Source organism: Schistocerca serialis, chromosome 2 (genome assembly GCF_023864345.2).
Source record: "Schistocerca serialis cubense isolate TAMUIC-IGC-003099 chromosome 2, iqSchSeri2.2, whole genome shotgun sequence".
Taxonomy (NCBI): domain Eukaryota; kingdom Metazoa; phylum Arthropoda; class Insecta; order Orthoptera; family Acrididae; genus Schistocerca; species Schistocerca serialis.
Genome location: NC_064639.1, coordinates 358452681 through 358468039, shown reverse-complemented (window position 1 = coordinate 358468039; position 15359 = coordinate 358452681). Strand labels below are relative to the sequence as shown.

General features: G+C 41.8%; 1 protein-coding gene across 2 annotated transcripts in view; it reads left to right on the top strand.

Moving 5' to 3' along the window:
- Positions 1-15359, top strand: part of LOC126457171 (fatty-acid amide hydrolase 2-A) — a 174598-nt gene that overhangs the window by 82960 nt on the left and 76279 nt on the right. For both annotated transcript variants that reach the window (XR_007585437.1, XM_050093254.1), the window contains exon 7: positions 1164-1307. Coding sequence is in view for 1 of the 2 variants with exons in the window: in XM_050093254.1 (XP_049949211.1) it covers positions 1164-1307 (144 nt within the window). In the remaining variant the exon portion in view is untranslated. The remainder of the gene's footprint in view (positions 1-1163; positions 1308-15359) is intronic.

Below are 15359 nucleotides of genomic sequence, written 5' to 3'. Positions count from 1 at the left end.
CCTCCTAACCAACATACGGTCATCGCTGGTACTGAGGCACCGATAACCTCAATTTAGCGCCCGTCCACCCCAAAAAGAACAAAACAACTGGCACTGATGCTTTCCAGCTTTCATCAGGAAATACAACGGGCTTTCACTCCACCCTCAAATGAGCTCTCACTTGACACTACTGAAGTTACAAATGGTAGTGGCTTGGGGTCAGTGGAATGGATGCTACAGGACATCAGGCTTGGAGCATTCCTTGAAGTAATTTATTTATAACAGTTCCTTGTGTCACTGTGGTGCCAACTGCTGCTCGAATTGTTGCTGCAAATGCAGTACGATGCACCACAGCTTTACATTGATCACAACGGTCTTCTCTCTCGGCAGTGCCAACTGACAGTCTCCCTGGACAATGATGCCAGCAGTCATGTACAGTGGCTACAGTACTGCCAAGTCTTTTTGAAGTATCATGTCCAATCTAAAAGGTAATTAATGCTCATGACTGTTACAGCGTGTGTTTAAAGGAAACATGATTTGCATCATCATAGTTGGCACTACCAGTGCAAAATTTTAATAGACGTCATATTTCAGTTATAGAAATGTGCCTACAGACTTTTGTTTATCTTGCACAACTCCTTTTTTGTGCTGGAATTTTTTCCATTGTATAGCCAGAGGCATTACACAAACACTTGGTTACTTTCAAATACAAAACAAAATGTGCCCCCATATCTACTCTTCAAATATAATACTGTTGTGGGACAATTTGTTGAAGATGATTCTGAATACGATTTGATAGAGACTTTTTAATTAAATCTCATATCATATCACAACCTACTGAAGCAATTCTGAACCACTGTTACTGCTGCTGTTTTTGTCATTTGTAGGTATGGTTTACCTCTCATTTTGATTTGTGATGATGATATGTCTACTTTTCATTTTATCTTTAGTTATCTTTTTTCTATACTTTTTCATAATAATCTTTATTTCTTCATGCCATAAAATTAAATATAGGAACTGGAGTCACCATTGAGTGCACTGTTTAAGCCACTTTGTTTACTACTACATACCAGGCACAGTTTGTTAATTAGTTTCTCCCACATTTTTACTTCAAAAGTTTTATCATTATTGATGTTTTGTTGACATTGTTTTAACAATTTATAATTTAATCTCATTTGTTTCAGGTGAATTATGATAAAATGAAATTCTATTACATGGAAAGTGATGGTGGTTCACCTGTAGTTTCTCCTGTACATCCAGAAATAAAAGATGTTTTACTAAAAGCTGTGAGTCATTTTGAAAGAGCGTATAACATAAAAGCACAAAAGGTAATATCTAACAGAGCTTGCTTTATTTACTGAGGCTACTTTTCTCTTTTAGTTGTGGCAGTTGCTCTACATGTAAACTCTGTAAGTTGATGGTATGCAGCTGAAGAGATTTATGATCTATAACACAACAGAAAAAGGAGTGGGGAAAGATTTTCATATTATATTGAAACATTTTGTTACTTATAGGATTGGTTTGCTGACAGAGTTAAATATTTAAGAATGGTAATATTAATTTATTAGCTGCCTACAAATGTAAAGTTTGTGGAGAAAGCACTGTGAGACATAATGATGTGTCTGTCATACAAAAATATAAAATAGTAACAGTACCATTAGAGTCTTCTTCAAACACACACACACACACACACACACACACACACACACACACACACACACGCACACGTGCAACCCCCCCCCCCCCCCCCCCCCTACACACACACGCACACACACACACACACACACACACACACACACCTCATACGCATGACTGCATTCTCAGGCAACTGAAGCGACACTGCGAGCAGCAACACCAGTGCATGATGAGAGTGGCGACTGGGTGGGGTTAAGGAGGAGGCTGGGGAGGAGAGAGGGAGGGATTGTAGAGTAGGGGTGGAGGACAATGCAGTATTGTTGGGGAGCACACAGGGATGAGGTGGAGAGAGGATAGGGCAGCTGTGTGCAGTTGGGAGATTAGACAGAAGGCAGGGGAGATATGGGAAGGGGGCAGGGGGTTTAGCAGAAAAGGAGAGAAGAAACAAGACTGGGTGTGTTGGTGGAATGAGGGCTTTGTAGTGCTGTAATGGGAACAGGGAAGGGGCTGGATGGGTGAGACAATGACTAATGAAGGTTGAGGCCATAAAAATAGGAAATAAGAGACTTCCTTTCTGGGTACTTGAATAAGTGCCAATACCACTCTGATATTCATTTAATAGAGTTAATAATTAATGTCAAAGGGAAAATTTACTTAAGAAAATGGAAAATTACAAGGAGACAGACTGGCTGGCGATTTCTAGGTCTCCAGGAGGCAAAATTCCTTGCACTTAGACAGAAATAAGTAACGTATAAAACAGTAATGTTAGCTTGTGGTACTCAATGTTCCTTCCTCAGGGAGGAATGTGGCATCAGTTGGTTATGTGTGAAAAGTGGGGCACGTCTTAACATACTCTATGAAAGATGGAACCACCTGTTGTGAGGATGAGAAAGTGTGTGAGAGAGTAGGTTGTTAAAAATGGATATATTAAAAGAGGACGTGAAATGAAAGGTAGACAGACTAATGCAGTTAAAAAATAGGAAGAGAGGAGAGGAGGGGAGGGGAGGGGGGGGGGGGGGTAAATGAAAGTAAATATTAAATAGTAATTAAATTCTACCAATTCTGAAAAGAGGTGAGGAATGTTGTTAACATAGACTGAGTGGAAGAGGAACGTGGGACAAGAGGATGTGCATTTCTATAGAGTTTTAGGGAAACCAGTACAAGAAGTAAGGATCCAAGTGGTCCATATGGTGTAGAGTATCTTGAATCATGCTGCAGAGCATGGTCAGCAACAGGGTATTGGTAGGCTTCAAGGCAGACACTCTTTCATGTTCATCCATGCTTTCAGCCAATTTAGTGGTGGAAATTCCTGTATAAAAGGCCACGTAGTGGGCACATGTAAATTGGAGAGTGGCTTTATATGTTTGTTTCATCCTTTGACATTGTAAAATTCACCAGTGATGGGGCTGGAGTTGTGGTTGTGAGTGGATGCATGGGGCAGATTGCAAGAGTAGGATTCTTGGAGGACGATAATGGTCTGGGAATATCATATGATTTGATAAGTTTGTTGCAGGAGAAAGGAGATCAATGAGGGGTGGGATAGTTTGAGAATATCAACGAGGGATGGTCTGATTTCAGAACAAGTCTTGAGAAAATAATAGCTCTGGAAGAGTAATGTATTGATCCATTCAACGCCTTTGAGGTACAGGGTGATGAAGCAGCACTTTTGGAGTGTTTGGAAGTGAGAGATACGTATGTTGAAAGGCCAGAGGAGGAGAGTGCTTTGGAGAATTGTTTGTGATTCATTGTGGTTTTTAGTGTCTCATTCATCATGGAATGGTACTGAGAAGAGGAGATTCCTCCCGGGATCTGGGTGTGGTCTATACTTTCATTACAAAATTCTATCAAATTTCTGACAGTCATTATCTGCAACTTCACTAACCTGCAATTTAATGTTGCCAAATGCATCAAGAATACTGTAGCTTTACCAGTCACTGCATATATCTTGTTTTTCTTAGTTGTCACTCTGTTCACAGGAAATTATGCTGATTTCTTGGGGCCGCTGCACTTTCAGCAATCATGATGGGTGCAAACTTTTACAGAATATTACTGAAATAAAATAATGACTTCAAGGTTTTTTTCCAGCCCTTAACATGCTGTAGTAAAGAGCCGGTCCATTTACCATATGTATGGAATCCATTGCCAATTCCCATCACATCATAAACACGGCAGCAGCATGCGTGTCAGTCATCTGTTCCCGATACTCTTAATGATGCCCTTACATTATAGTGGAACACAGAGGTAGTTCGCCATTGTGGTTTTTTACATGACAAAGCTACAAATTGTAGTACACTCAGAGGAGCAGACATGCCATAGTATAGATCTGTTTAGTTATATTCAATCTGTGGACCCAAACACATCTGTTGGAAACAGCAAAATCAATTTCTTGCTCTAGAAAAGAGGAGAAGAGATAGAAATTTCAAGGTGGAAAAATGTGCTCTCCAGGATTGGGTCGTTTTCAAAGTCTTTGAGTGCAATATAGCACAACTTGCTATGCATTCCATTTGGCATAGCTGCACAATAATGTGACAAACTGGAGAGACAAGGATTACCTCAGTGCATTCCTAAGCGCCTGAAAATTGATTCTACTGGCTAATTTGAAGCTGGTTTTGGGAGTTAGTCACATTCACCTAGTAGTATATTGGCCTTGGACTACACTTCAACTAACCCAAAAAATGTGGCTTTCAAATACACTTTGTTCAAATTAGTAATGCCAGTCAACATAGAAAATTTATACTTTGAATACTATTGAAATGTGCTTGCTGTTTAGGTACCATAGTAACTTACTTTAAAAATAGAAAACAGACAACTGTTAATTTTTTGAAAAACAGTAAGTATTTTATACTTCATGTCAAATATAGTTCTAGGGGCACAGTATGTTGCCAAACTTACCAAATCAGTTTCATCAAAAATGATAGTTTTGAATTTTGCTGCCCTTGTGGAAAAATTTTTGTAGATGCCCATGGATGCAGTCTCTGCTTCCATATTGTTGGAGATTTGATTTAGGTCTTATATCTGTTTACCAGCAATAAGTCGAGGTAAGAACATGTCACTAATCCAAACTATGTACTATGACCAAAGAACTTCACTGATTAGATTTAGTGGCCAACAGACAACATGAGGGTAGCTATAACATAAAACGTAAATGGTTCTTGCAGAGCTCACTATCATTCTAGTTCAATTTTTTTTGTTTAGTGAGAAGTGATTTACTAGTTTGTGGTCTGAGCTTGCAGCTTGTGTGCCACCGTGTGGCGTGAGACACGATTCCTTTAAGCAACTCGCTACAGCACACATCCAAATCCATTAATTCCAGGACATTCTTGTATTCGTAGTTACATCCAAACTGTGGTAAAGAGAGTGCACATCTAAGTTTACTTGTTATTGTATGGCATGTTAAATTTTTCTCCTTGCTTAATTATTGCTGAAGCTTGGGAAGAATTATTTCTTGTATACTTACGTGCAAACTATTATTAGTCTGGTTTTATATTCAGGTACACAAAAGAATATGAAAAGAATCATTTCTGAAAACTGGTTCTTGTTATTTTATAAGTATGTGTCCACTGCAATATTAAACATTATTTTTTCTTATTGTCTGACAGTTAAAATTTTGCAGAGCTCACTATCATTCTAGTTCAGTTTCTTTTTTGTTTAGTGCCTATTTATGCTCTTCTTTTATCATCACGTTCAATGTGCTCTGTTAATCTAACATGATGTGGTACAGATGTTTCAACTGAAGATATGGTACCTTAACTCTAGGATGGGAAGCAGGCTCTTTCCTTGCAAACATGACCAAAATAAGATATCATTGATGTGTATGTATTACCTGACATGTGCTTTTGATTAGAAAGGTGTCACATACAAGAATCTGGTGCTACTCGAGTAATTTTCACCCTTGAAATCATAGTTTAGGTATGGCAGAGAGATTTGTTGTGTGTTGAACATATGTATTTTTTTTAAATGTAAATTGTTTTACAGAATTGTGCAATTTATGAATGCTGTGCCTCAGGTAGTGACAGATGAGTGAAAATGATCTCTGTTTGGTTCCTGATCAGTTCAACTATATTTGATGAAAAATAACAGAACTTTCAGCTCAAGCAGGTCTTAGAATACACTGAAAATGCCAAACTGCATCCCAGTTTGGATTCCACATTAAATTGTAGTCTCCCTCTCATCTGACTTGGTGAATTGGTTTTTGGGTGAAGGCAGAAATATACAGCAACTGATAAAAAAATGTGCAGTGAAACACTCTCTTGTGAAGCAAAATAGAAATGTTTTTTGCTTGAATTGTGAAGCATTGAATAGATTTCTTATCACTCTTGTTTTGGACACCCGCATATATACTCCGTAAGCATTCATAGAGTGCATCGCATAGAGTATCTTGTACCACAATTAGTCATTTCTATCCTGTCCCACTCAAAAACAGGGCAAGGGAAAAACTACTGTCTGTATGCTTTTGAATGAGCACTAATTCCCATTATCTCCGTGGTTATTACGTGAAATGTACATTGACGGCAGTAGAATTGTTCTGCAGTCAGTCAAGTGTGGTTCTCTCGGTTTTCTTAATAGTGTTTTGCAAAAAGAACATCTTCCCTCCAGGGATTCCCATTTGAGATCGTGAAGCATCTCTATAATACTTGAATTTTGATTGAACTTACCAGTAACAAATGTAGTGGCCCACTTCAGAGTTGCTTTGATGTCTTTCTGTAATCCAACATGTAGGGGATTCCAAACATTTGAACAGTGTTCAAGAATGCGTTGCACTGGTATTCAAACAATGGAAAATCCAGGATGGAATGTAACAGTATTATGAAAAGGATAATTTCTACTCACCATATAGGGTGATGCTGAGTCACAGATAGGCACAACAAAAATACTGTTGGAAATTGAGCTTTTGACCAACAAGCCCTTTGTCGAAAATAGGAAAAAAACACACACACACACACACACACACACACACACACACACACACACACACTCATGACCACTGTCACTGGCGGCTGAAGTCAGGTTATGAGCGGCAGCACATGATGGGAAAGACAGCTGATTGGTGGGGATAAGGAGGAGGTGGGGAGGGAGAGGGATAGCACGGTAAGAGTGGGAGATAATGAAGTGCTGCTTGTGAGAGCGAGCAGGGATGAGGTGGAGAGAGGTTAGGACGGTTAGGTGCAGTCAGGAGATTAGACAGATGGCGGGGAGAGGGAGGGCTAGCAGAAAAGGAGAGAAGTAAAAAATACTGGCTGCGTTGGTGGAATAGAGGCACGTTTAATGCTAGAATGGGAACAGGTAAGGAGCTAGATGGGTAGGGACAATGACTAATGATGGTTGAGGCCAGGAGGTTTCTGGGAATGTAGTATATATTGCATGGAGAGTTCTCACCTGACCAATTCAGAAAAGCCGGTGTTGATGGGAAGGATCCAAATGGCACAGTCTGTGAAGCAGTCATTGAAATGAAGAACATTGTATTGGGGGTGTAATCGGCAACATGGTGGTTCAACTGTTTTTTGGCTACAATTTGTCGGTGACCATTCATGCGAGGTTTTTTTTTTTACAAAAAAAAAAAAAAAAAAAAAAAAAAAAAAAAATGGGGGGGGGGGGGGGGGCAGAATGTCAAACCAACCGACTGGGAGCAGGAGAGGCGCTACAGGACATTTTAATTTCCATTGTCCTGAAATGGTCTGATGGCATCCACTACAAAATTTACACGTTTGAGTTCCACAGAGCGAAATATAGTGATGTGCGGTATAACAATGTTGTTTGAAGATGCGTGGCTCCCCACTGCACACTTAAGACCAAATAACGTGTCTTACATATCCTCGAAGATATATCTTTTATGTATCAGACTCTTCAGAAAGATGTGCGCTACAAAATGAACTTAATTTTGAAAAGTATTTTTTCTTAATTTTTGACGTTCGGATGCGCAGAGGAGTCTGAGTTATAGTTGAGGTGGGGGGGGGGGGGGGGGGGTATTCTCCACGTGACCCGTTTTTGCATTTAGTGATGTTTCTGTTTCCATTTCGTTTACTACTCTCACGTCAAATGAAAACAAGAGGGATTTCTGTGGCTGGGAGCTATCAAGTGAATTAAAATACATTCACATAATTACGGAAGGGTAAACTATGCTACTAGTTTCAGATTTTATTTTATTTCCACCTTTCTGACAGTCAAGCATTAATCGCCTTACAGAACAATGAAGTTATTTTTGTCGGTTTGATAAATAAATTTGGCTTTTATTAAGCTTTCCTGCTGAGGGAGTAAATTTATTCCACACTATTGGGTAGTTTCAACTGTTTGCTGCATTTCAGGTGCACATTTTCATCTTCTAGCGCATATGGCATTATGCCATAATAAAGAACCAAACATAAGATAATACAGTAATGGTACTCCAAGAAAATTTACGTTCCAAAAACCACACTGAAAAGCTTCATATCTGGTCGAAGCCTACATCATCGAGAATCTGGACATACCAATGTGCACTGTAGTGCGAACTATGCATTTTAGTATGGTTCAAGAAATTCTGACGCTCTTGGAGTATCCTCTGATATCTTGTTTCTTTTATGACATAATGTAAGCTCTTTTAATGTTTTACATGTACAAACATACGGGCTTCCTACATCACCGTAGCTGCGCAAGTGCGATGACGTCTCTTATCTGGCGCTCTCTGACAACTGCTGAAATTAATCTATTTCTAACAGGTCACGGGAAAATATTGCGAATTGTTGTTAGGAAAGCGTTATTTTCAAAGTAAATTTCCTTTTACACAAGATGAACTATGTGCGAGATTGTATGATGGATTTCTTAAACCACAGAGTGTTTGGTCTATTTTAAAAATCAAATCTTTGGTGATGAGCTATTTAGAATTATTTCGAGCCCAGAAGATCAGAGATTTATGCCGGTATTAAAAATTTTGCTGGTGTATTTGTGTGATGTATATTAAAGTGTAACATGCACTAAACAGATCAACATTATAAGTGAAAGCTTAGCTTCTCTTGTAGCTTATTAATCTTCGAGACAAATATTATATGTGAAAGCTTTTCTTTTCTTTTAGCAATACTATGTATATTAATTTAAACCATTAACTTTTCCTGTTGGTGGTATTCGAATTTATACTTTCGTAACACGAAAATATGCAGCATACATGTTGCTGCACATCAAAGATCTTTTTCCCCCCTGAGTATCGTTTTCTAAATTTCCGGGAAATTTTACGCTGCTGTATAAAACCATATCCTATCAAAGGATAAGTTTTACAGTTCCGAGGGTAAGTATACTGTCACTTAGCATGGCAATAGTGTATTTTCACCCACGAGAAAATGTATTTTTAACCGGGAGATCCAGGAAAAATCCGGGAATTTTTTCTCCTTGTCCGCGTATACACCCTGTAGCAGTAAGGCCATGGGCATTAGGGATGTTACCAGAATGAGATTTTCACTCTGCAGCGGAGTGTGCTCTGGAATGAAACTTATTGGCAGATTAAGACTGTGTGCCAGACCGAGACTCGAACTCAGGACCTTTGCTTTTCGCGGGCAAGTGCTCTACCATCTGAACTATCCAAGCATGACTCATGAACTGTCCTCACAGCTTCAGTTCTGCCAGTACCTCATCTCCTAACTTCCAAAATTCACAGAAGATCTTCTGCGAACCTTGCAGAACTAGCACTCCCGAGTTCGAGTCTTTGTCTGGCACACAGTTTTAATCTGCCAGGAAGTTTCATAAGGGATGTTAGTGTAAAGGGAGATTGCGTCAGTAGTGATGAGCAGAGCACCTTGTGGTAAAGGAAAAGAAACTGTGGAGAGTCGGTGGAGGAAATGGTTGGTATCTTTTATACTGGAGGATAGATTGCAGATAATATGCTGAAGGTGTTGGTCTACGAGAGCAGAGATTCTCTCAGTGAGGACACAGTAATTGGTTACATGGAGGATCCTGGGTGGTTGTGTTTATGGGTTTTAGGAACCATGTGGAAGGTAGGAATGTGAGGAGTGGTAGGGGCGAGGAGAGAGATGGACTCTGGGGAGAGGTTCTGGGATGGGCCAAAGGATTTGAGGAGACACTATAGATCCTGCTGGATTTCTGGGTTGAAGTCACTGTCGCAGGTTTGTAGGTGCGTGAATCTGACAGCTGGCAGAGTCCTTCTGCAAGATAATCCTTTTGCTTCAAAACAACGGTGGTGGAAACTTTGTCAGCACATAGAAAATAAGGTCAGGATCAGTTTTTAGGTGGTAAATTGTGGTTCTTTCTGTGGATGTAAGGTTAGTTTGCATGTTGAGAGTTTTGGGGAATGATGGTGAGGCAAGGTTTTTGAGGTTAAGAAATTCTGGAAAGTTAACAGGGGGTGATTTGGGGGCAGTGGGGCGAATCACGGTTGGATGAAGGAGTGAAATGAGTCGGGCAGTATTCAACATTGGTGTTTGGTTGAGTGTGATTGGTGGCATTGGTGATGGAAAAAGTGTTTCCACTGTAAGGACCAGGAGAAGAAGAGATGATCTTTAACAAGTCCTGTATGATTGAATTTGGGAATGGGGCAAGAGGTGAGGCTTTTGGAAAGGACTGATACTTCTGCGGGGCTAAGGCTTTTAGAAGAAAGGTTCATGACTGTGTTTTTGGGTCTGTTTAGGTTCTGGATTCTGTGTGGTGGTGGGAGGGAGTTTTGGAGGGTGGGGTAAATGTGACAGGTCTGTGAGGCAGGGTTTCTCAGCTGTGAGGGGATGTGGGGGAGGTTTGGAGGTAGTTGTGGAGATGGTGGATAGTGGTAGTCCAGTGTGGGAGTAGGAAGTGAACAGTTTGGAGAGTTTTTTGAGGTTGTGGTGTGCATGCTGTTCCAGTTCCTGGAGGGCAAGAGTTTCAGTGTGTGATGTGAGAGCTAGGAATTTGGGATCACATAGCAGGAGAATTTAATGATGGAGAGAAGCTATTGCAAGGAGGCTTGGGCCTAATTGATATGGTTTTGTAGGACTATATTGGTGAGGGTTAATGATTGGCAGAATCTGAACAGATGGAGATCATTGTGGTAGGAAGGGTGATAGCTGGAGATGGGTAATTTGATGGTAAGGATATTTATGGGGATTCCATGTGCCAATTAACAATGCAGGAACATTATGTGGGACTGGGTTCTGGTTAGGGATAAGAAAATTGTTCTGCATTGTTGCAGATGGAAGGAGCAAGGATTCATGCTGGTGAATACAAATATGTAAAAGTATGTAAGTAATGTAGAATTATGTCTGAAAAAATTTCCAAAAATACTCCCAAACACATGGGAAAAATCACAAAAAGGATGAAACGAAGGAAGGGAAAACCAAGATGAAATCTGAGGAGTAGGCTGATAGTGAAAGGCGAAAATCAACTGGAATCGGCATGAAGACACAATGAGATAAAGGCAAAAACAAATAAAAAGATTGTAATGTGGGTTGCAGGTCTATGGGTGGGTAAGTGTGAAGAAGGGGGATGGCAGATGAGAGTAATTAGGTGAAGTTAGTAGGTGAGAACTGGAATAGAGAGGAGAAGGAGTGGGGGGTGGGGTCGCCTCGTAGCTGACAACCCTGTCTCGCAGACCCTAATATATTTACCTGACCCTCCAAAACTCCTTCCTATCACCACACAGAATCCAGGACCTTAATAACTGAAACATAGTCATGAACCTTTCCTCCAAAAGCCTTAGTCCCGCAGAAATATCCGTCATTTCCAAAGGCCTCACCTTTTGCCCACTCCCAAATTGAATCATGCAGGTCTTGTTAAAGACCTTCTCTCCTTCTCCCGGTCCCTACAGTGGGAATACTTTTTTTTGCCACAAGCCCTACCAATCACATTCAACCAAACACCAATATTGAACCCTACCTGAATCAGTTTACTCCTGCATTCAATCGTGATCCACCCCCACTGCCCCCAAATCACCCCCATTAACTTTCCAGAATTTCTGTACCTTGAACCATGCCTCACTATCATTCACGAAATCCCGCAACATGCAAACTAACCTTATATCCTCAGAAGGAAGTGTGATCTAACACCTAAAAACTGTCCGCCCCGGTAGCTGAGTGGTCAGCGTGACAGACTGTCAATCCTAAGGGACCGGGTTCGATTCCCGGCTGGGTCGGAGATTTTCTCCGCTCAGGGACTGGGTGTTGTGTTGTCCTAATCATCATCATTTCATCCCCATCGACGCGCAGGTCGCCGAAGTGGCGTCAAATCGAAAGACCTGCACCAGGCGACCAGTCTACCCGACGGGAGGCCCTAGCCACACGACGTTTCCATTTACCTAAAAACTGATGCTGACCGTATAATCTGACCTGCTGACAAAGGCTCCACCACTGTTGTTTTGAAGCAGGACGACTCCACCAGGTGTCAGATTCATCCACCTACAAACTTGCCACAGTGACCCCATTCTAGAAATCCAGCAGGATCTCCAGTCTCTCCTCAATTCCGTAGGCCCATCGCAGAACCTCTCCCGGAGTCCATCTTTCTCCTCACTCCTTCCACTTCCCGCACTCCTGCCTTCTACGTGCTCCCTAAAATCCATAAACCTAACCTCCCAGGAAGCCCCATTGTGGCCAGTTACTGTGTCTCCACTAGAGAATCTCTGCTCACATAGACCAACACTGTCAGATTATTACCAACAACCAACCCTCCAATATAAAAGATAACAACCATTTCCTCCACTGACTCTCCACAGTTTCTTTTCCTTTACCACACGGTGTGCTGCTTCTCAATGTTGATGTCACCTCCCTTTACACTAAAATCCCTAATGCCAATAGCCTTACCGTTATTTATTGAACACTACCTTTTCCAGTGCCTGATGGATTTCAAACCAACCACCTCCTTCCTAGTCCCCATGAGCAACTATACCCTCACCCACAATTTTAAAGGCATTGCCTACAAACACATAAGGCTATCAGCACCTGCAAGCACCGTTCTATGCCAACCTAGTTGTGGGTCACCTAGACAAATCCTACCTGAACACTTGGAATCCCATCCTGCTCACCTGCTTCAGATTCACTAGTAACATTTTTGTGATCTGGATTGGCAGTGAGGACACCCTATCCACATTCCTCCAGTACCTCAACACCATCCGTCCATTCACTTCACCTGGTCCTGCTCAACCCAAGCCACCTTCATCAATGTTGACCTCCACCTTGAAGATGGCCGCATCAGTACCTCTGTCCATATCATATCTACCTACCACCAGCAGTACCTCCACTTCGACAGCAGCCATCCATTCCATACCAAGAAATTCCTTGCATACAGCCAAGCCAATAATGGCTGTCGGATCTGTAGTGATGAGTGTTCTGTTTGGAAATAAACAGAGGGTCTCACAGAGGCCTTCACAAACTATAATTAACCACCCACCCTTTTACAAAAACACATCTTCCGTGCCTTATTTTTCCAGTCACCCATCACCTTCCAAAGTCTCACCGTCTGGCCACAGATATGCTTTCACCTTGTGACTCAGTACCGCCTGGGACTGGAGCAATTGAATTACATTCTCCGGCAATGTTTAGAGTACCTATAATCATGCCCTGAAATTAGGAATGTCCTATGCACTAACCTTCTCACCTCTCCCACAGTTGTATTCCGCTACCCATCAAACCTACACAATACCCTTGTCCATCCCTACACAACCCGTGCTTCCTAACTCTTGCCTCATGGCTCATATCCCTGAATTAGATGTAGATGCAAGACCTGTCCCATACATTCACCCACCATCAGCTACTCCAGTCTGGTCACAAACATCACCTATCCCTTCAAATGCAGGGCTACCTGTGAAACCTGTCATGTGATCTACAAGTTAAGCTGCAACCACTGTGCTGCATTCTATGTGAGCATGACAACCAATGAGCTGTCTCTCTACGTGAATGGCCACCAACAAACTGTGGCCAAGAAGCAGTTGGACCACCATGTTGCTGAGCACACTGCCCAACACAATGTCCTCTATTTCAGTGACTGCTTCACAGACTGGGCCATTTGGATCCTTCCCAACAACACCAGTTTTTCTGAATTGGGCAGGTGAGAACTCTCCCTGTAATATATTCTACGTTTCCGTAACCCTCCTGGCCTGAACTTTTGTTAGTCATTGTCCTTACTTAACTAGCCCCTTCCCTGCTCGTATTGCGTCACTACACAGCCCTCTATTCCACCACACGAGTCTTTTTACTTCCTCCTTTTCCCCTTTCCCTCTCACCTGCCCTCCATCTAATCTCCCCACTACACCTAGCTGCCCTGTCCTCTCTCTGCCTCGTCCCTGTTCGCTCCCACCATCTACACTGTATTGTCCCCTATTTCTACTCTATTATTTCTCCCCCTCCCTGTCCCGGCTTCCTCTTTCCCCACACCACCTGGTTGCCTCTCGTAACATGTGCTGCTCCTCACAGTCTTGCTTCAGCAGACATAGACTGTGGTGGTGGTGGTGTGTGTGTGTGTGTGTGTGTGTGTGTGTGTGTGTGGTTTTTTTTTTCTATTTTCAACATAGGCCTCATTGGCTGAAAACTCACTTTCTGACAGTGTTCTTGTTATGCCTATCTCAAACTCAGCATCTCTGCTATATGGTGAGTAGCAACTATTATGTTCATAATAAAGGGTGGCGCAGGGAAACAGGAAATTTCGAAATAACGTCATTTTCATGAATAAATTCATAAAACTAGTAATTTATTAACGAAAGTGAATGTATTCAGTATGCCATTATTCAGTATGTCTTTACAATCAAAACGTCCAAAAGTGTCTCCTTACTTTTTAAAGATGACATTGGAAAGATGTGCTCCCATTCGGCGTTCACACACTAACAGCCTGTTATGAAAACTCTGGAATGCGCGGTGTAGCAAATCTTGGGGAATGGCAGTGATTTCGTTTTCAATGTTCTCCTTCAGTTCATGAATTGTTGCAGGACGTGTACGGTACACCTTGCCTTTAAGATATCCCCACAGAAAGAAGTCGCACACACTAAGATCAGGGGATCTCGCAGGCCATGCAATGTCACCGTTACGTGAAATAATGTGTCTTCCAAACAATTGACGAACTGCTGCCATCGATTGTCGAGCAGTGTGTGACGTGGCTCCATCCTGCTGAAACCACATGTTTTCGATGTTAAGATTAAGCTCGTACAGTCTCGGTGTAAAGAATGTTTGAAGCATTTCAACATATCGAGCAGATGTTACTGTCACTGCACTACCATCTTCACGTTCAAAAAATAAGGGCCAATAACACCATGACATGATACAGCACACCATATCGTGACCTTGGCTCTATGTAGTGGTCGCTGGTGAAACTCACAAGATTTGTCCTGTGCCCAATAACAAAACTTCTGTTTGTTCACGAATCCATTCAGGTGGGAATGGGCTTCGTCTGATATCCATAAGTTACCAAGGAAATTTGCGTCCTCGTTGATTTTAGCCAATATCTGGCTACTAAACTCCATACATGACACTGGGTCTCGTTCATGTAAGTGTTGCACAATCTGCAACTTACAGGGATGGAAGTCTAATTCGTGCAGTATTCTTTGTAAGCTTCGTCGCTTAATCCCTAGCGAAGATGCATGCTGTCGAACAGAGCGGCGAGGACTTCTCTCAATTGCAGCTCTAGCAGCTGCAATGTTCTTTGGGGCACATACCATTGGAATGCCACCTGGAGGTTTCTTTTTCAAGGCAGATCCTGTTTCTTCAAAATTACACACCCACGTTGTAATCATATGTGCAGATGGGACACGTCCATGGCGTCCAAGCTGGTAATGCTGTCGAAATGTTCTCTGCGCGGCAGTCGCACTGTCACCA